General features: G+C 52.2%; 1 protein-coding gene across 3 annotated transcripts in view; it reads right to left on the reverse strand.

The window, feature by feature from the left end:
- The window catches only part of Rps6ka1 (ribosomal protein S6 kinase A1), a 40,852-nt gene that overhangs the window by 13,079 nt on the left and 9,124 nt on the right, over positions 1-18,649 (reverse strand). Inside the window, exons 1-16 of one of the 3 annotated variants that reach the window (XM_020158758.2) lie at positions 15,734-15,897; positions 12,823-12,939; positions 12,513-12,594; positions 10,385-10,465; positions 10,127-10,206; positions 8,794-8,900; positions 7,949-7,986; positions 7,474-7,616; positions 6,992-7,062; positions 6,641-6,729; positions 5,562-5,626; positions 5,152-5,254; positions 3,459-3,589; positions 2,197-2,322; positions 1,891-1,980; positions 1,178-1,336 (exon numbers count right to left, since the gene is read on the reverse strand). In XM_020158758.2, the coding sequence (XP_020014347.1) occupies positions 1,178-1,336; positions 1,891-1,980; positions 2,197-2,322; positions 3,459-3,589; positions 5,152-5,254; positions 5,562-5,626; positions 6,641-6,729; positions 6,992-7,062; positions 7,474-7,616; positions 7,949-7,986; positions 8,794-8,900; positions 10,127-10,206; positions 10,385-10,465; positions 12,513-12,594; positions 12,823-12,939; positions 15,734-15,793 (1,542 nt within the window). In that variant the 5' untranslated portion in view covers positions 15,794-15,897. Of the gene's footprint in view, positions 1-1,177; positions 1,337-1,890; positions 1,981-2,196; positions 2,323-3,458; positions 3,590-5,151; positions 5,255-5,561; positions 5,627-6,640; positions 6,730-6,991; positions 7,063-7,473; positions 7,617-7,948; positions 7,987-8,793; positions 8,901-10,126; positions 10,207-10,384; positions 10,466-12,512; positions 12,595-12,822; positions 12,940-13,730; positions 13,998-15,733; positions 15,898-18,649 lie in introns of those variants that run through there. The other 2 variants (XM_020158755.2, XM_020158756.2) reach the window with 2 other exon arrangements.

Here is an 18,649-nt window from a genome sequence, read left to right on the forward strand (position 1 = left end):
AGGTGAGGTGGCTTTCCCAGCTGCACACACAGGTGAGCTGAGAAGCCAGGACCTGGACATAGTCAGTTGGCTTCCAGAGACTGCATTCTTAACCCCCACTCCATCCAATCAGAAACACCCCAAAACATCACCTCATCCAGAGGGAACCACATGTTAATTCACACCCATTAGGAACTTCTCTTATCGTTCCACTACTCTGTGGCCTTGATCTCATGCCATCTAGTGCTTGCCTGCCTCGTGCAACAATAAAGGCCAAGTTCTGTTCTTTGGCTCTATACCTCTTCTGCAACACCTGCTATTTCCAGGAGCATTTCCTCCTGCATCCTCTTCCTCTGTTCTAGCAACTAGCTCATGGCCAAATCCAGTCCTCTGAAGCCCCCACAGTAAGCCTGCAGTTTCCTAATTCAAAACCCACTCCTCCCTGCAGCTTCTGGCCCACGTTCCTGTTTTTTGTTTAGTTTTTTCACAACTGGAGTATGAACTCAGATGTAAGAAAGAGAAGGAGGGATGGAAAGATGAGGCCAAACTGTGGAAAAGAATATTTATTCAGTGCCTACTGTGTGCTAGGCACCATGCTAAAGTCTAATGTAAGGTTAGGTTTCCTTATATTATCTCAACTGATTTTCACAAGCCTGGGTTACAAGCTGTTATTGACCCTACTTCACAGGTAAGAAGACTGAGGCTCAGAGGAAGAATGGAGCTTGCTAGGCAGGTCCTCTACTGCTTGAGCCACACCTCCAGCCATAGCCCCATTCCTGTCTGACATTCCAGCTCCTCTGTGCCCTCATCTCCAGCATCCTTCATCTCTCCATGTGTCCACTCACCCATCCCCTAGTGTCCCACTTTCTGACTAGTTAGAGACTGCTATTCCTGGGCCAGCCCATGGTTTGTGTTTTTTTTTTTTTTTGGCAGCACTGGGGTTTGAACTCAGGGTCTCACGCTTACTGGGCAGGTACTCTACCACATGAGCCACTCCGCCGGCCCTTTTCGTATTGGGTGTTTTCAAGATAGGGCCTTGTGAACTATTTGCCCAGGCTGGCCTCGAACCATGATCCTCTTGATCTTTACCTCCTGAGTAGACAGATTGCAGGCATGAGGCGCCGGTGCCCAGCCAGTCCCTGGCTCTCGCACTCTGCTGACGGTGTGACCTGGGCGCCCGCGTCTCGCTCTTACTTACGCCCTGTGAGTGCAGGTACTCCACAGTCTTGCCGATGGTGTGCAGGACGAAGCTGGCCTCCCGCTCCGAGAAGAACTTCTGCCGCAGGATCTTGTCCAGTAGTTCCCCGCCTCTCATCAGCTCTGTCACCAGGTATACATGCTTCCCATCGTCATACACCTGCCGGAAGACCTCACTGTGAGGCCTGGACCCTCCGTCACCAGCTCCCCACACAGGGTAGAATGACGTGCTTCAGGCCTGGGTTCTGCTGTGTTTCAGTGGCCCTGACAGGTCCTTCACCCATCTGGGGTATAGTCTTCCTGGACAGAGAATGCTGCCCTAGTCCCCTGTGGGAGGGAGAGCTCTCAGAGAATGCCATGGAGGGCCTTTGGGGTGTGGCCACAGTGGAAGGACTCAGAGTCCCCTTGCCCTCCCCATAAACTGGAAGGAGGATCAGAAGTTAAAGGTGCTGGGCGCTGGCAGCTCACACCTGTAATCCTAGCTACTCAGGAGGCAGACATCAGAAGGATCTATTTGCCCTGAGCAAATAGTTTGTAAGACCCTATCTCAAAGACCCCGTCAACAAAAAGGCCTGGCTGTGTGGCCCAATGTGAAGGCCCTGAGTTCAAACCCCAGTACCACCAAAAAAGAAAAAAAAAAAGCTAACGGTAGGGCTCAAGACAAATGCTAGAGTTGTGAGCCCAGCCTGCGTGGTCTCAAGGACCTCCACTCACATCCTTCAGGGTGATGATGTTGGGGTGCTGCCCATACCGCAGAAGAATCTCAATCTCTTCTGAGGGATCCCGCTTGCTCTTGTCGATGACCTGAAGAAAGTGGGTGCATGTAGCAGAGTCTGGAGGAAAAGACTCCAGGGTTCCTCCCTGACACAGAGCCCACATTGGAGGGTCTGGGGATCTCAGCCACATACCTTTTGCCATCCATGGAGCCTCAAGCCCCAACCCTCCCTGCCAAAGGGCTACAGCTGTCTTAGCCTCACCCCCAGCCTGGCAGCCTCAGCCAAATGTGGTCAGGAGGCCTACCTTGACAGCATACTCCATGTTGGTGGCCTTGTGGACACAACGCTTGCATACAGAGTAGGAGCCCACACCAATCGTCTCTTTTACCACGTAGCCATCACTAAAAACCAGGTTTTTCCCATGGAGTTGCTGTAGGAGACAGACAGGTGGGACTGACCATGGCTCCAAAGTGCCAAGGGTCATCCCTAGCACCAGGGCCTTTGCTCAGTGAAGATGACCTAGGGAAAGAGTCAAGAGGCCTGTGTAGTGATGGCTGTGTGACCTCAGGCGAGAATCTGCCACTCTCTGGACCTCAGTTTTCTACTCTATACAATGGACACATTTGCTGTTTCCCTGCTGGCCTGGACTGCTGTCTGCAGTCAGAGGTAGAGGAGGGGGCGCACTTGAGAGGTTTGTGGTTCTGAGAAGCCTGGGCAGGCCTGAGAGGGGCACAGAAGCTTGGAACTGGGTTCCAGCTCTGCCACTTAAATGGTGCTTTCCACCTTATTTTAGGTGAGTTGTTTTCCCTTTTTGGGGTGTCAGAACCTGCTTCATGGAGTGTCTCAAGTTTCCGCGATTAACTATAGTATATGTGCACGTGATACTTAGTGAAAAGCACTATTTTAAGCACGTTCATCAGGTAGCCACAGGTCCTGTGGACAGCCTTGGTTTGTGCCTATTGTCCTCGTACCTGATCTGGTTTAATATTTGTCCTGGACAAAGATGTTCCAGTTTGGACAATAAATTACATAGTTGCCTTAAATTTATATGTATTAGCTCAGATATTCCTCACAACTACTGTATAGAGGAAGGTTCTATCATTAAACCACTAACAGATGAGAAAACTGAGGCACCAGGGAGGTGTCTCATCCAAAGTCACTTACCTTGTAAGCTCTGAACCCAGGCAATGAACTCTTGCCTCTCACCTTTAAACTTTCTGTGGGGCAGTGTAGTGTACAAATAAGGGATGAAAGGGAGGACACACAAGTCCCCTGCCACCCACTCTGTCAGGTACTCACTCCACCCTCTAGGCATTCTCTGGCATTTACACAGACCCTGGTTCTGTGCCAGGAAAAGTATACTCTGGTTTTCATCTAATTATCAGAAACACCATGTGAGGCAGGCATTATCACACCCATTTTACACGCTCAAAGTGAGGGTCCAGGAACTTGGAGGATCTTTCAGGGTTGGATTCAGGCCTGTCCAGCTGCAGAGCCTGTGCTCTTAGTTGTTCTGCCTTGTGGTTCCTGGGTGGAAAAGGAGCAGGAGTCCCCTGCCTCCCTCACCTGTACCACGGAGTGCAAGGGGGCCTGTGTGGCCCGAGGCTTGCCGTCATCCTCCATCAGGCCAGTGGCCACAAAGCTGAAGCCACGGAACAGTTGATGGGCTCCAGCGCTGGGGGGGATGCCTGGGGAATCTGTAAGGGCCAAAGGGAGACATGAGCCTGAGAGGTGCACTTGACCCTAAGGCAGCCCAGTAAAGGATACCACAGTAGGTCTTGGCCTGCCTCAGTAGCTGGCCATGGTGAGAGCCTATAAAGGACCCAAGGATCCCAGGCCTTAGCCTATCTGTTCCCATTTAGTCCAGCCCAATACTGTCACATAAGGAGTGTAAGACTCCCACATATGGCCTCCACCCTAGCTAAAATGTCCTGTATACCTTTTTCCTGCCTCAGATTTGCCTCTTAAGGTCCATCTTTTGCACTGTACCCAGTAACCACAAATCTGCCACCCTGCCTGCACCCTTCACATGCTCCCCTTTGCCCCAACTCCTTACGTCAGGCAATTGAGGTCCCTGTAGTCTTAGCCTCCTTTCTCCCCATTCTGCAACTCAGCCCTGCTGCACGTCCCATATTCTTAAAGGGGTCTCTGAGCCATTACACATGCTGTTCCCTCTGACCAGATAATCTATTCCTTGTCTACACTTTAAGGCTCAGCTCACACATTGTCTCCTCTCAGAAGTTTGTCTGACACTGTCCTACAGCCTTTTGATCCCATGAGCCTCTCTTCCAACAATAGCCTGAGTCACATGAAGGGTCTACTTGTTCACCATCATTTCCCCTATGGCTAGCACCAAGTAGGGACCTGATATGTACTTGCAGATAAATGTATAACGAGGAGACAGACTGCTCGGAGAAGTGCTGAGCTCCCAGTCACCAGTGGTGTGCAACCTACAGTAAGAAAAGTAACCCTTCTACAAAAGCATGTCCTTAAAGGGCTCTTTTCTTTCTTTTTTTTTTTTTTTTGGTGGTACTGGGGTTTGAACTTAGGGCCTCACGCTTGCTAGGCAGGCACTCTACCACTTGAGACATTCTGCTAGCCCTTTTTGTGCTGCGTATTTTCAAGATAGGGTCTCATGAACTATTTTGCTTGGGTTGGCTTTAAACCATGATCCTCCTGATCTCTGTCTCCTGAATAGCTAGGATTACAGGCATGAGCCCCGGACCCCTGGCTACTCACTGATTTCTTGCAGAAGCCCCCAGGAATGGTGGATCAGTGGCTTGCCTAAGTTCTAGAATAAGTATACTGAGGCCTAGCAGTCAGAAGGTCAAAGCTGATTCCCACACTTGCCTCTGACCTGAGGGCACTGTCACCTCTGCTTTGCCAGAATGTCTCCACCTGGTTTTGCTGGGTCAGATTCCTTACCTCTGACAAGACTTGCAGGCCTGATGTGTTTAATCTTTCCAGTGGGCTGGAAGATGCCTGGGACAAGGGTCCTCACTTTCCTATTGTGGCCTACCCACCCACACACCTCGCCCCCTCACTGAGACACAAAGAGGCCCAAAGAGCCCAGGAGCAAGAGAGTCAGGCAGCATGAGGCAGGGACACAGTCAGAGTCCTATGGAACTAGACACTCACTGCCTGTCTACCCACACACCCGGGCATGCCAGAGTCCCTAACCACCTCTATGTCCCAAGGTGCCCCTGACTCCTTGCTTCCTTCCTGCACCAGCCCGGGACAAACCACACAAGGGACACACCTCTGGGTGTGCGGGATGTAAACTCTGTGTCAAAGTAGAAGGTGTCATCAGGCTGAGCCACAGCAGGCTTGAAGGGTGGCTTGATCTCACGACGGTAGAGCTTCTGCAAGGTGGGGCCGGAGCTCTGGTCACCACAGTGCCTCCACAGCCCACCAGAAGCCCCAGACAGGAGAAGCAGAGGCCATGCTGCCCAGCAGACAACAGCAGAACTGCCTGCCTGGGGAGGTCAGCCCTGCCTTCAAGGGCCAGTCATCACCCTCCACTCCCACTTTTTTTTTTTTCCCATTCCCACTCCCACTTTTGAGGTCACAGTTGGCAGAGGCCCCTCCCACCACCTTTCCTTTCTTCCCCTTCCACCACCCTTTGTGTAGCCTACACCACTGGAGCCCTGCATGCATGGACACACTCACATTCCAGTCAATGGTGGAGTAGAAGATGTGCCGTTTGATTTCCTCTGCTCCGTCAGGGCCTGAGCCTGAAAGAGTCCAAATGAAAGGTCTGCCACTGAGTGGTCCAAACCAACAACTACCCCTGCTCACCAAGCAGCTGAACAATGGTCTGCAACCAGCTGCTGGGACAGGAGACAGGATGTGCTCACCCTGATGTGAATTAACCCAACTATCACCCTAAAGCCTGTTGTCTGCTCAGCATTTTCTACTTTATGGAGCCTCTGATGATCAAGTTCCAAAGTACTAATTGAAGAAGGAAGGCCCAGAGAAGTTAGGCAACTTGTCAAGGCCATGGTCAGGACTGAAGCTGGACTATTCTGAGATCAACAGTGGCTCCCTGTGGCCTGCCAATGTGGGTCTTGTCTCTGCTCATCTTATCCTTTTCGTTTTTAACAGTAAAACCCACCCTCACTCCATTCAACCAGGGACCTGGACTGGACCTTATGAAGCTGGTCATGGTCCAAGCAAACTCAGGAGCCAAGGAAATAAAACACATACTGACCACTACTACACATCAGGCACGTCCATGAAACCTCATTTAATCCACAGATCCCTGCAGTAGCTTGGGATCATCCTCTCCATTGAGAAAAGAAACCTGGCGCTCAGAGAAGTAAAGTCACCTGTCCAGGTCACAGAGCTCATAAATTGTACTTATTCGCTCAACAAACATTTACTGAGGGACTGCCATGTGCCAGGCGGTGGGGACTGACACAGCTGGGACTGGGACCTGAGTCTTCTCACCCCTGAACTCATGTCCCTTCTCTTGAGCCAGCAATCTTGGCAGAGAAGCTGTGTGGGGGCCTCTGTCCTTGTCCCCAGAGGGAGTGGAGATGACTCAGTTCCTGCCTTCCGCCTACACACAGGTCACCCCCCGCCCTAACACCACATATGAAGCCAGAAAGCAGGGTGGCCAGCAGCATTGTCTACCCACACAAAGGACAACAGCCCCTTTCAGCCCCAGATGTGGCCCTGTGGCCTAGGCTGCAGCTGTACCCTGTTCCCCACCACTAAGTCCCCTCCCCTGTGCTGGGGTTGCTTACCGAGCCGGTTGGCAGGATTCCTCTTGAACAGGGCCCGCAGGAGACTCTGAGCTTCCGTGCTCAGAAACTGGGGCATGCCTAGCTTTGCCCTGAAACAGCCCCCGGGTCTCATCAGGACTGAGCCTTGCCCCCCAAAGCCCCAGCTCCCCTCCTCCTCTGTCCATGCCTTTTTGGGAACAGTCCAGACAAGCCAGCCACTAACTCACCTCCCGTAGACTTCAGGGATTCCTTCTGCATGCCCCAGTGGATAAAAAGGGGGCCCTGCAGGTAGGGACAGTATAATTCTCTGGCCCCCCAACTGGGATGGCATGGGTGGAATCTCTGTGAGACCAGGGCAGGAATGGTGCTTACTTCAAAATCAAGGTCATGGTCTCTTTCCGGTCCTTCCCCTGGAAGGGCAGGGAGCCTGTCAGCATCTCAAACTGTAGAAGACAAAGGTCCATTCAGGCTCTGATCCCTTTCTCCCACACCCCCCTTCCTCTTCCCAGCCAGGCCACCCTACTCCAGTCCCAGGATTCTTGCTGGTCTATTGACCCTCCAAATCTACCTGGAGCTAGGATTATGTCTGTTCCTCTCCCCTCTGCCAACCTAGACCTCCAGGAGCAGCACTAGGGGCCTGAAGCCAAGAAAAAGCCTGAGCCAGGTCAGGGACGCCTGTCAATCCCAATCCCAGGACCCTTCCAAGGAAGGAAAATGTGGCAGCATGCAGGGCAAAGTGAGCTTGACTGTGAGAGGACAGGAGAGCCTTGGACACGACCAACCCCCTCGCTGCACAGATGATGAAACAGGCCAGAGACTGAGGCTGGATCCTTTACCCCTGGCCTGGGACTCACCATCAACACCCCATAGGACCACCAATCCGCACTGTGGGTGTGGCCCTGGCGGTTGACAACTTCAGGGGCCATGTACTCCACTGTCCCGCAGAAGGAGTAGGCTTTCTTCTCGTGGTCAATGGCCTCCTTGCTCAGGCCAAAGTCTGTAGTGAGAGCACAGGTCACATCTTTAGGATCTCTGCTTTCCTTGCTGCCACCTTTTACACATTCAGCTCCCCTGTCCAGAGGCTTGACAGCATCACCTCCATGACACTCAGGAGGAAGTTAAAGCCTAGAGAGGACAGGTGACTCATCCACGGTTATATAATACGAATCCAACCTGGGCTGTTCCAAGTTCATAGCCCAGAGTTTAACCCCTTCTGAGGAACTGGCACCATCTCTCAGGAAGAGTGAGCCCCCAGTCCTCAGCTGAGACCTATCAGGAGCCCCTTTTATCCTCCCCTGGGGCTGGAGGGGACAGGAGCCCTCCACTCACCAGTGAGTTTGATGTGACCCTCCTCATCAAGAAGGATGCTGCAACAGAGAAATGGGTGTTAGGTCCCTTCAGCGGCAGGCACCATGTGGGTTCTGGTGGCACCATGGGACGTAGGGACTTGGACCTGTCTGCAGGAGGTGCTTTGCCCAGATCTATCTGATGAATGGGTGGCAGAGCGGGATCCTGGCAACGCCATGCTGGTATACTGCCTACCTTTTTTGCTAATCCTTGCAACAACTCTGAGATAGATTCTATTATGGCCCCACTTTACTAATGGGGAAACTTCAGCTCAGGAAAGTTAAGTAACTCCCCAGTCACAGAGCTGATTTTTTTAAACACGGGGTCTTACTATGTTGCCCAAGATGGCCTTGAACTCCTGGGCTCAAGCAATCTTCTCATAGCTGGGACTACAGGCGTGTACCACCACACCTGGCTTGGGGGTATGCCTAACTCCACAGCCAGATCTTTCTCCACCTTACTATTTGCCTTTGGTTCCCAGATTACTTTGATGGGCACTATATTTAAATATTAAGAAAAAGTCCAGAGAGTATCTCAGATGTCACACTGGATCAGCAAAAAGCAAAAAAAAAAAAAAGAAAAAGAAGATAGGCAACATGGCTGCCTGGAAGGTACCTGGCCCTTGGTAATGACAGCACTGGTGTTAGGTAGCCCCTAATCATGAAAGGTGAGCAGCAGGCTGCTGTGGCCACCCAACTCCACTCACCCATTCTTCAGATAGCCCCAAAGAGGGGAAGTTCCTGGGGAGAGCCACACCCACCTCAGTCAGGTGGCCCAGTTCTAGAAGAGGCCTAGGGAAGCCTGGGCGGGGTAGGGGATCCACTCACTTCTCAGGCTTGAGGTCTCTGTAAATGATGCCCAGGCTGTGCAAGTGGTCCAGGCCCAGAGCCAGCTCGGCCAGGTAAAACTTCACGTCCTCCTCCGTGAACATAACCTGCAACAGTCAGGGGCCAGAGTGGGGGGGGAAGGGCCTTCAGTTGGGACCTCCTTTTCCTCTGGAGCTGGGCCACGAGGCAGCCAGCAGCTTCTTGGTCCTAAGGGTCCACCCCGGGGACATACCCCAATACCACAAACCAAAGGGGTTTGCAGTATGAAATGACTAATATCCAAATCACTCATTACAGCATTGCTTAGAAATAGCAAAAGGTTGAAAACAGCCAAATGTCCAGGAGTAGAACACTGGAATAAACTTCCTCTCCCGCATAATGGAGAGCTATCCATCCATACACTAGAACAAGGGGTCTATGTTCTGATATGGAGTGACCTCTGACACACTATCTTGAAAAAGGCATGGGCAGAACAGTGTTTACAGAATAGTACTTTTTACATAAGAAAGTGGGGGTGGAAATTCAGAACATGTACTGAATTTGTTTGCAAAAGGAACAGGGGAAGGTTAAACAAGAAACCAATAAAAATGTTTACCTATGGGGGTACAGGGGACTGGGGTGAGAGGAAGACTTCTTAATGAATATTCTTCCTTTGACTCATATAAATGTATTACTTATTCAATAATAATTTTTTTTTCTTTTTTTGGTGGAACTGGGGTTTGAACTCAGGGTCTCACACTTGCTAGGCAGGTGCTCTTACTGCTTAAGCCACTCCACCAGACCTTTTTGTGATGGGTATTTTCGAGATAGAGTCTCGTGAAGTATTTGTCGAGGGCTGGCTTCAAACTGTGATCCTCCTGATCTCTGCCTCCTGAGTAGCTAGGATTATAGGCATGAGCCACTGGTGCCCAGCTAAAATTAAAAGTTTAGTTCTCTTTAAAGGTTGAATTGTATTAATGGTTCCATTTTCATATGTGGCTTATATCCTTTTGGATAACATGTGGGACAAGAATGCTAAAGCCTCTAGCTTTCTGGGTGGGTTTGGACTTCACCCTGTGCTCATGGCCCTGGCCAGTGTGAACCTAGCAGAATGAAGGTAGAAAGGTGAGAGGTGCCCTCAGCTCCCCAGGGCCTATTCATCCTCAGCCCATGTTGGGAGAAACTTTCAGGAGTGGCCTCTGTCCCAGGGCAGGTGACATTTCCTGAGTCAGAGGCTACTAGGCAGGGCTGGGCAGTTATAGGTCCAGATGTGTTATTTACAGAGCCCTAGAATGGGAGGCCTTGTGCCCACAGCTGCATCCAATGGCCCTCTGGCAGAAGAATGCCATCTCACCTCTTTTGAGAGCCGTGTGAAGAGGTCACCACCACGCAGGAAGTCCAGAATGAGATAGAGCTTGCCCTCAGTCTGGAAGGCTGAGAGAGGGAAAAAGTCATGATGGAGCCAGCTGGGCCTTGTGACCTGCCCCTCCAGCCCTAGCTTCTTGGCCTGCCATGTGGGAGGTAGGACAAGGTACAGGGAAAGTAGCAGACCACAGGCGAGGGCAGTTGCTGAGTGGAGGGGCAGGAGCTAGGGCAGGCTCTGTGGTCTCACCATAGTGCAGCTTCACCACGAATGGGTGGTTTACATCAGCCAGGATATCTCTTTCCATCTTGGTCCGAACTCGGTCACGTACTGGCCAGATGAGAAAAGGAAGTCACCAAGAGTCTATACACCCAACACAGCCACTCCCCAGCCCAATTAAAAGCTCTTTCCACTTGTTCCTCTAGGCCTGAGCATCCAGAGCTCCCTCACCCAGGGCTTAGGGTCACTCAATTCCCCACACCCCCTGCCCAGGCTATTCTGGCTCCTCAGCCTGCTGTCTGCTCCCAACCCCACGGCAAAGCCTGGGTGGGACCGTGGTGCTCCACCCAGTTCTCTAGCCCTGACTCCCACCACACTGAGAAACTTGTGCTATATTTTCTGAGGTCCCCAGACTTTGACACTGTCTACCTTTACCAGCCCTCTCGCCATCTGGTATAAAAATTCTCAAGCTCTAGCCTGGAGGGGCTGGTGAGAAAGGTTACTGGGAGGGCTAGCTAGACAGGTAGATTCCCTGGGCCTAAAATTCTTATTCATGGATCTGAGCAGTCATCTCTCACATGCTTTCTATTTTATTTATCTATTGATTGATTGATTGATTGATGGGACTGGGATTTGAACTCAGGGCTTCATGCTTGCAAAGCAGGTACTCTACCTCTTAAAGCACACCTCCAGTCCATTTTTTTTTTTCTGGTTGTTTTGGAGATGGGGGTCTCACAAACTATTTGCCTGGGTTGGTCTTGAACTGTGATCCTCCCAATCTCAGCCTCCAGAGTAGACAGGATTACAGGCATGAGCCACCAACACCTGGCAGCTTTTTTTTTTTTTTTTAAAGACTAAAAGTTGCCAGACAGTTCTGGCCATCAACAGGCTCTCAGAAGACTCAGTTCAGGCCTCAGGTCCTCCAGGAGGTGTCTTTATCCTCGAAGCCTGGGTTGGGGACTTTTGGCCTCCCACAGTGTTTGTGCTTCCCCTTCAGACCACTGTTGATTCTCTGCTTTAATTCTCATTTTCCCTCACTGGATGTGGCAGGAACCATGCTGTAGTTAGTTAACTGTTCCAACCTTGGTTTTAAACACACCTTACATTTCCAGCCACCTCGGCCAAATGGTTCCCCCTTCCTGGGTACCCTTCCTCTACCATCTTGGTCTAGAGAACTCCTAGTGCACCCCTCAAGGAATAGCTCACACTGCTACTCCTGGTGTTTCCCTGACTCCTCAGCTGTCCTCTGTGAGGTTGCTCCCCACCCCTCTGGGATCTCCAGCCTTGAACATCCATGCACAGAGGTCTCTAGACTGCTGTACTACGCTGCCAGGATGTGTTTAGCCTCTGTCACCCAGCCTGTCCCTTCATAGGTCCTACATAGCAGGGACCATGTCTTTTCATCTTTTCCCTGCCCTGAGGCTCCTGGGGGATGACTCCCATCCCTGCACCAAAGATACCATCACCCTGCAGTCAGCCCTTCATGGGTCACAGGACACATCTATCCTTAAGGCTGACCCCTTCTACTCTCCCCACCAAACCCCAAGACAGGGCTTGGCTTGGACTCTACCTGGTCAGTGGCCACACTGGCTTCCCAGGCCAGTCAGAGTCAACAATGGACCCAAAGCCCACTATCAGCCATCCTCACACCCTTTGTAAGTCCCCAGAATTCTAGATTTGACTTGGGGCTCCCAAACCATCCATCACCATGGTCCTGCTTCCATTCACCCTCTTATGGGGCCAGCTGCTCCATGGGCTCCCTGCCTCTTTCTTCATGCCCTTCTGCACCCTGAGCTGGGGACCAGAGGGGTCTCCCTCAGACTCTTCTAGCATCATGAAACAACTCTGCTGGCTGAACACTTCTGCCTGACAAATTTGATTTTTGAGGTGCTCCACCCTATCCCAGCATACTGCATTCATCCCTCTACCTCCTTGTAGACATTTGCCTTCAGCCAGTCACTGCCATTTGGTTTTGGAGGAAGGGGATGACGGGGTAAGGGGCAACTGAGAGTAAGCCTGTTTCTCTACCTTTATTCTAGGTGCTCCTGAAGATGGGGCCATCTCCTTCATCAGTCCCAAGACTTATGAAACCTGGGGTTCTCCCTCAACCCTGAGCCCAGTCTGAGTTCTGTCCAGGGAGACTCCCCACCGGATTCACCTTTCAATGTTGCCTTCTTTAGCACCTTCATGGCATACAGGTGCCCATTGTCGGGCCGGGTGACCTTCCGCACCAGGAAGACCTGAGAAAGCAGAGGGGGAAAATGCAGGGAAGAGTCAGGTGGGGGTTGAGCCTACCAGCTCCCATCCCCCAGGACCCAATATTGACTTCTATCTTTCCTAAGCCCCCAACTGACCTTTTGTTTTCCCAGGGTACCAAGGTGAGCTCTCTCCTCTGGGCCTCAAGGCGACCCCTGACCCCACCTTAACATGACTAGTACCGCCCTTCCAGGCAGGGATTCATGACTCACTTTGCCAAAGGATCCCTGGCCCAGAACCTTGAGGAGCTCGAAATGGGATGGATCAGCCTTCTCCGAGCCTGCCTTGACATGGTGCGTGATGGAGATCTCCTTGAGGATGCCCTCATCCTGACAGAGAAACAGAGATGGTAGGCATGGGGATCTGACCAGAAAGTAGGGGATGTAGCCCAGCAAGCCATCCCACCAGACTTCAGCAGTCCCAATAGACCTGAAGGGGAGCCTCCAGGCTCATGGATACCAACAGGGCCTCAAAGGCTGGGAGGCCAACCCACCAAGGTGCTGGCTCAGATAAGGTGCTGCTCCTGTTACCCTGAGGGCTCTGGCCTGATCAGGCCCAAAGAGATACCCATGCATGGCCAGGATGAACCAGCCTCAGACTCCAGGACTCCAGCTGAGGTGCAGGGACCTGTGAGGGCTGTGCTGTTTGACTCCCCTCCCCCTGCTATTTTGGTTTTGCCACAATAGGAAGTAGGGTTTGAGCTCATAACGGGGAGGTAGAGCAGGGCCTCTGCTGCTCATCAGGATGAGATGAGGGGATCTATATGAACAGGATTGAAGTGAACAAAGACTTAAGAGTCACCCAGATGTTCCTCTCAACCCAGTAATGCCAGTCTGGGGCGGGTGGGAGTTAAGGCCAGAGACTCCATGCCCTACCTACACAAACTTCCCTCGGACAAGTCTCTAGAAGCCTTTTATCAGGTCCCAGCACTTCTAGAGCCCTTCTGCCCTCCTCTAATCAGCCAGTCTTGACCTGAAGCCCTAATGTTACCTTCTCACTTCCCAGGAAGCAAGTCTGGACAGAGTCCAATCACCCAGCAGTGCCAGACTTGGGCTAGGAAGGCTCAAAGACAGCTTAGGCCAAACCGGCTGCCTAGGCACCTGTTCCAAGGGCCACTCACCAAGTTCTGCCGAGAACTAGAGCCAGAGTCAGGAGCAGGCAGAGAGGTCTGGCCGATCCTAGGCCGCTGCTTCCTGGGCAGCCAGGGGAGCAGGGCCCAGAGCCGCAAACGGGGCGGCTTGGGATCCTGCTCCATCCGCCCAGTAGGGCTGGCACCATGGCAGGGGCAGACGGCGTCCGGGGCTGCCACGGAGGTGGCCGGGCCAAGGCGGATGTGCTGGGTGCGGGCTCAGGGGCTGGGCCCAGCTCAGGGCAACCAATCACTCAGGGCCTGTGGTTTCCTAGCTTCAGGCCTCCACCCTCACCCGGTTCCCTTCTCTCTTCTCCCCTCCCCAGTGCCTGAGGGCTGCCCTTAGGCCCTCTCCCCCATCTTCCCCGTGGGCCTACAGAGGGAAAGTCCTATGCCAACCCAGCTGCTGAGAAGACTGGTACCCAACAGGCAAAGACAGGTGCCTAGCAATGTACAAGCAGATAAAGAGAGACACTCAACAGGCAGAGACAGGCATCCAACAGGTGGAGACAGATAAAGATGGGCATCCAGGGTTGGCGGAATGGCTCAAGTGTACAGCGCCTGCTAGCAAGCATGAAGCCCTAAATTCAAATCCTAGTACTACCAAAATAAATAAATAAGATGGGCATCCAACAGGCAGGGGCAGGAAGGGATACATATACATATATACATATACAAATATATCCAGCAAGAATGAATAAGTACTCATACCTAACAGGCAGAGAGGGACAGGCACCTGTACCCAACAGGCAAAAGCAGAAAGGTACACATATCCAACAGGCAGAGGCAGACATGTACCTAAAAGCAGAGTCCAGAGGAGCACATATCCATCAGGTGGGGAGAAGTAGCAATTCCTGTTTAACAGACAGGTAGACAGAGACTTGTACCCAACATGCAGAGACAGAGGGGATAGGAACTCAATAGGCACAAAGAGAAGGGCACGGGAATGCATTAGATGAGACAGATGGCAATAACAACCCAACACGCAAAGACAGAAAGGGACACAAACCCAACAGACACCTAACATGTGGCTTGTACCCAAACGGTGAAGACAGCCTGGAACTCAACATCAGAAACAGGTGGGCAGTAAGAGAGTCAGAGTGAGTGAGGTCCACAAAGACTGATGGATGCCCAGAGCAGACACAGCAGGTGGCAGGGCAGGGATCCCCAGGAAAAGGCAAAGGACAGAGTCGTTGTTGCTGGTATACCTGGGGGTGGGGACAGAAACAAGGGGATACAAACTACCAGCTCCCAGCACTCAGCACAGCAGTGTCTGGGGTCTTCTGTTTCCCTAGTGTTTCCCTGAGGGTGGCCCCAAGACTGAGGTAGAGGTTGAGAACATCATCAACTAAGGGCACTCTGATGGCTTTGACTCTGATCCAAATATCTCAAAAGCTGTTAACCCCTTTTTGGGAACAGGAAACTGAAGCCTAGAGGATAGTAACACCTAAGCTCAAAGAAAACTAGTGGCATTACCAACTTGAGCTCAAGGCCCTCCTCTGGGTCCTGCCTGACTGGTATCAGCTGTCTTAAGTGCCAGGATGGGTGGGTAGGTTAATCAGCCAGAGCCACTTCCTGCCCACCCAAACCCTCCCTCTCCCTCAATCCTAGGACCAGTCTGGGACTTCCCACTCCAGGTCTTGACCCTCAGAGACTCAATCCTATCTTCAGGAGACTCTCTCTGATAGATAGGGGAGTGGGTGTAACAACCCCACCAAAAAACCAAAAAGCTCCTGGCCCCTGAGTGTAACCTTGTGGAGAGATAGGCAGAAAGCATGACTCAGAGAGGGGCTGAGGTGGGCAAAGACCACACAGAAACCCTGGTTTACCCACCCTGAGATCTGCACTTCCCCCTCATCTGTCTGTCTCTGACTGAGAACACTCTCTGGGGAGAGAAGCGGCCACCCAGAAACCCCAGGGGACAGAGTCACACCCAAAACTATTCCTTTCCCAGAGTCCTGGTGACAGACACTACTGGAGACCCTTCTGCTCACCTTTCTGGGACAGGAGGCCGAATCTCTTTCAACCCTGGGGAAATCTGCCGGGGTCTGCATGGTAGGGCTCAAGCCAATGGCCAGAGGGCCCCGTTACTCCTTGTACTTCTGCTTTTTTTAGCCTTCTTGACCCAGAAGGCAGGGTCCCTGGCCCCCCTCCTTCTCACTTCCCCCTTGACAGGGAGGAGGGACTGAAGATGGATCTGGCTACCCTGCTGAGAAGGGGACACTGCAGACCCCAAGCTTATTACCCAGGGAGAGCTCAAGAGGACACCTGCCCTGTCTCCTGACCCTAAAGAAGGAACACAGGAACACAGAAGTCACAAGGCAATAAGGCAGTGATACAGCAGGTATCCAGCACCTCCAAAACATTAACCTGAGGACCCCAAGAGCATGTGGGACAGCAGTCAGCAAGGCCACTCTGACTGTCCTAGCAGAGCTTAGACATTCCTTCACCCAGCCTAGTCCTGCCCCTGCTCAGATGTCTTGAGAAGCCTGCTAGTCCCAGGCCTTGGGATGGGCCAAAGGGCAGAAGGTCCAAGAGGAGGAGCGCTACTGAGGGGAGGGGTAGGCCAGGCTCCACCCCTTTCCACGTGGCCTTCCCTCATCCTCACACCAGCATACCCACAGGAACTGACAGATACACACTCAGGCTGATGATCGGAAACCCTTTCCACAGATAACCCTATGTAGAAATACACACCCCCACGTGCACACAGACTTCCCCTTCTCTGTCCTCACAGGGCCTCTGATAACAGTCTGTGGTGGACGATCTGGGGATTGTGAAAGATACCTCCCTTAGACTAAAGCTCATTGCTTCAGGCAGAAGCAACTCCAGGAGCCTAAAGCCCTTTAGGTGGGCAGCAGTGCCATTTTTCTCCCCAACCTCATTCCTAGTCCCTCAGAAGCAGGGAAAGAATGCCTATGGCTAGCCAGGTACCCAAAGGGGTAAGAGGAAGGAAACAGTCTCAGAACTGCCTTCTCTGAAAGGTGTATGGGGTCTGAGGCCTCTGGTGGCAGGAGTGGGGAGGACAGCCACCACCCACATCCCTAGGTCTCTGCCTTGTTCCCCACCACAGACACTTCCTCTTTATTTACTTCCTCCCTCAGGGCAGCTGGGAGAAAGCCCAGAGCCCCACAGCCTCGTCCCTGTCCCTAGGGTCCCCACTCTAGACTTCCCTCTGTACCTGCTAATCCCTGGCCCCAACAGACATCAGTCCCTTCCCCAGCTGGCAGCATCTTCAGGGCCTCCCAGGTGTTACCCCTGGATGTGTCTCCCAGCATGCTTCTGGGCAGGTGAGGCTGGGTTTCTGATCTACAGTTTCTCCACATCCTGAGGGGAAGCTGGCCCCAGGCACTTGGAAAGCTAATGAGATTTGAGACTTCTGCTGTGTGGGTATTTAGCATGGACAGGCCATTCTTTCCTTCAGCCCTGCTGATGTGGGTTCCACCAGGCCTGTGCTTGGTACTGGAGCAAGAAGCCTGTGTTTCAGCTCCAAGGGGAGGTATCCTCAAGCCACACAGCTAACAAGAGGAAAGCTAAGAGCAAAGTCAAAGTCGGACCACTTTCCAAGCCTATGCTCTTAAACATTTCATTACTGCCCCCTGCAAGGCCTTGCTGCAAGCATTAAGACACCAGTATTTGGACATCACTGACAGCTCTTGCTCCCTGATTTGTCTAGGCAGGACACAGACATTAGGAGGCACAGACTTAACACAAACCCAGGCCTTGTCCTTAGGGAGCTTTGGGAACAAAACTGTCCTATGAAGGAGCTGCAGTCAAGGTGCTGTGGCTGCCCAGCAATGGTGACTATCTGCCAAAAGTGAGGTCTGGGAAGACCTTCTGTTCAGGGTCCTGAGCTGAGTCCTGAGGATAAACAGGTTTTGGCCAGGCAGAAAGGGGCAGTGGGGAGCAGAGGGGCAGGCAGGGAGACAGTCCAGACAGAGAAAGACCAGCATAAGCCAAGTGGCTTGAGGCTGGGGTGTGGGCTGGGAACTGGCTCCTCACCAAATGGACAAATCTCTTTCCCTATCTGAACCTTAGTTTCCTCCTCTGTAAAATGAAGGTTCAAACTACATACTCCACCCTCAGAAGGTTGTTTCTAGAAGCAACATGGGCCATGGAGACAAAGAAACAGAGCTTCTCCTAGGTTTTGTTGAGACAGTGTTACTGCCAGTCTCTCTCCTGGGTAGTTTGAAGGGACAAAGCCCAGACACAGGTCCCAGGTACTGGAAGGGTGGGCTGGCCTGCTCTGGCCATCCAAGGGAAGTTCCTCCTAATACCTGAGGCTTGCCTGAGGCTCCCCAAAGTCCACAGTCACATGCTGTCTAAGCTCCAGCCAGGGGAGCATGAGGGATCCGGGAGGGATCAGGGTTTCATAAACAGGAAGAGAGGAGAGGAGGGGGGAGACGCTCAGCTCTCAAAATAGACCTGAAGGCACTTCAAAGGGGTCCAGCTCCGGACATAGCTGGAAGAGAGGGCCTGGGGTGACCAGTCCACTCCCAGGAAGTGAAGGAGGGAAAGTGGAGCCCCAGTGTGCCTGAGGATACCAGGTGTACCCAGGTATGAAGGGACCCAGAAAGCTCTCACCCTGCACTTGGCAGTACCACACTTTTGTTGCTAAAGGCTAAACCTCCCTTTCTGCCTGAAATGAATAAAATAAACAAGCATTAGACACCAACACTGTGCCACAAACCTTGTTGGATACTTTAATCACACTCTCTCTTCCAGGTGGCCCCAAGAGGTAGGCTTATTTTGCTTTTATAGGAAAAGAATCTAAGCCTTAGAGAGACAAGGTTACAAGACGTGCCTCAGGTTGCAAGGCAACTGAGACACAGGGACAGGACTTTGAACTCAGAATGCTTGGTTTCTGGTTCCCCTCCCATGCCTCTTCTCCATCTGAAGACTGACCTCTT

This window comes from Castor canadensis, chromosome 7 (assembly GCF_047511655.1).
Source record: "Castor canadensis chromosome 7, mCasCan1.hap1v2, whole genome shotgun sequence".
In the NCBI taxonomy this organism is placed as follows: domain Eukaryota; kingdom Metazoa; phylum Chordata; class Mammalia; order Rodentia; family Castoridae; genus Castor; species Castor canadensis.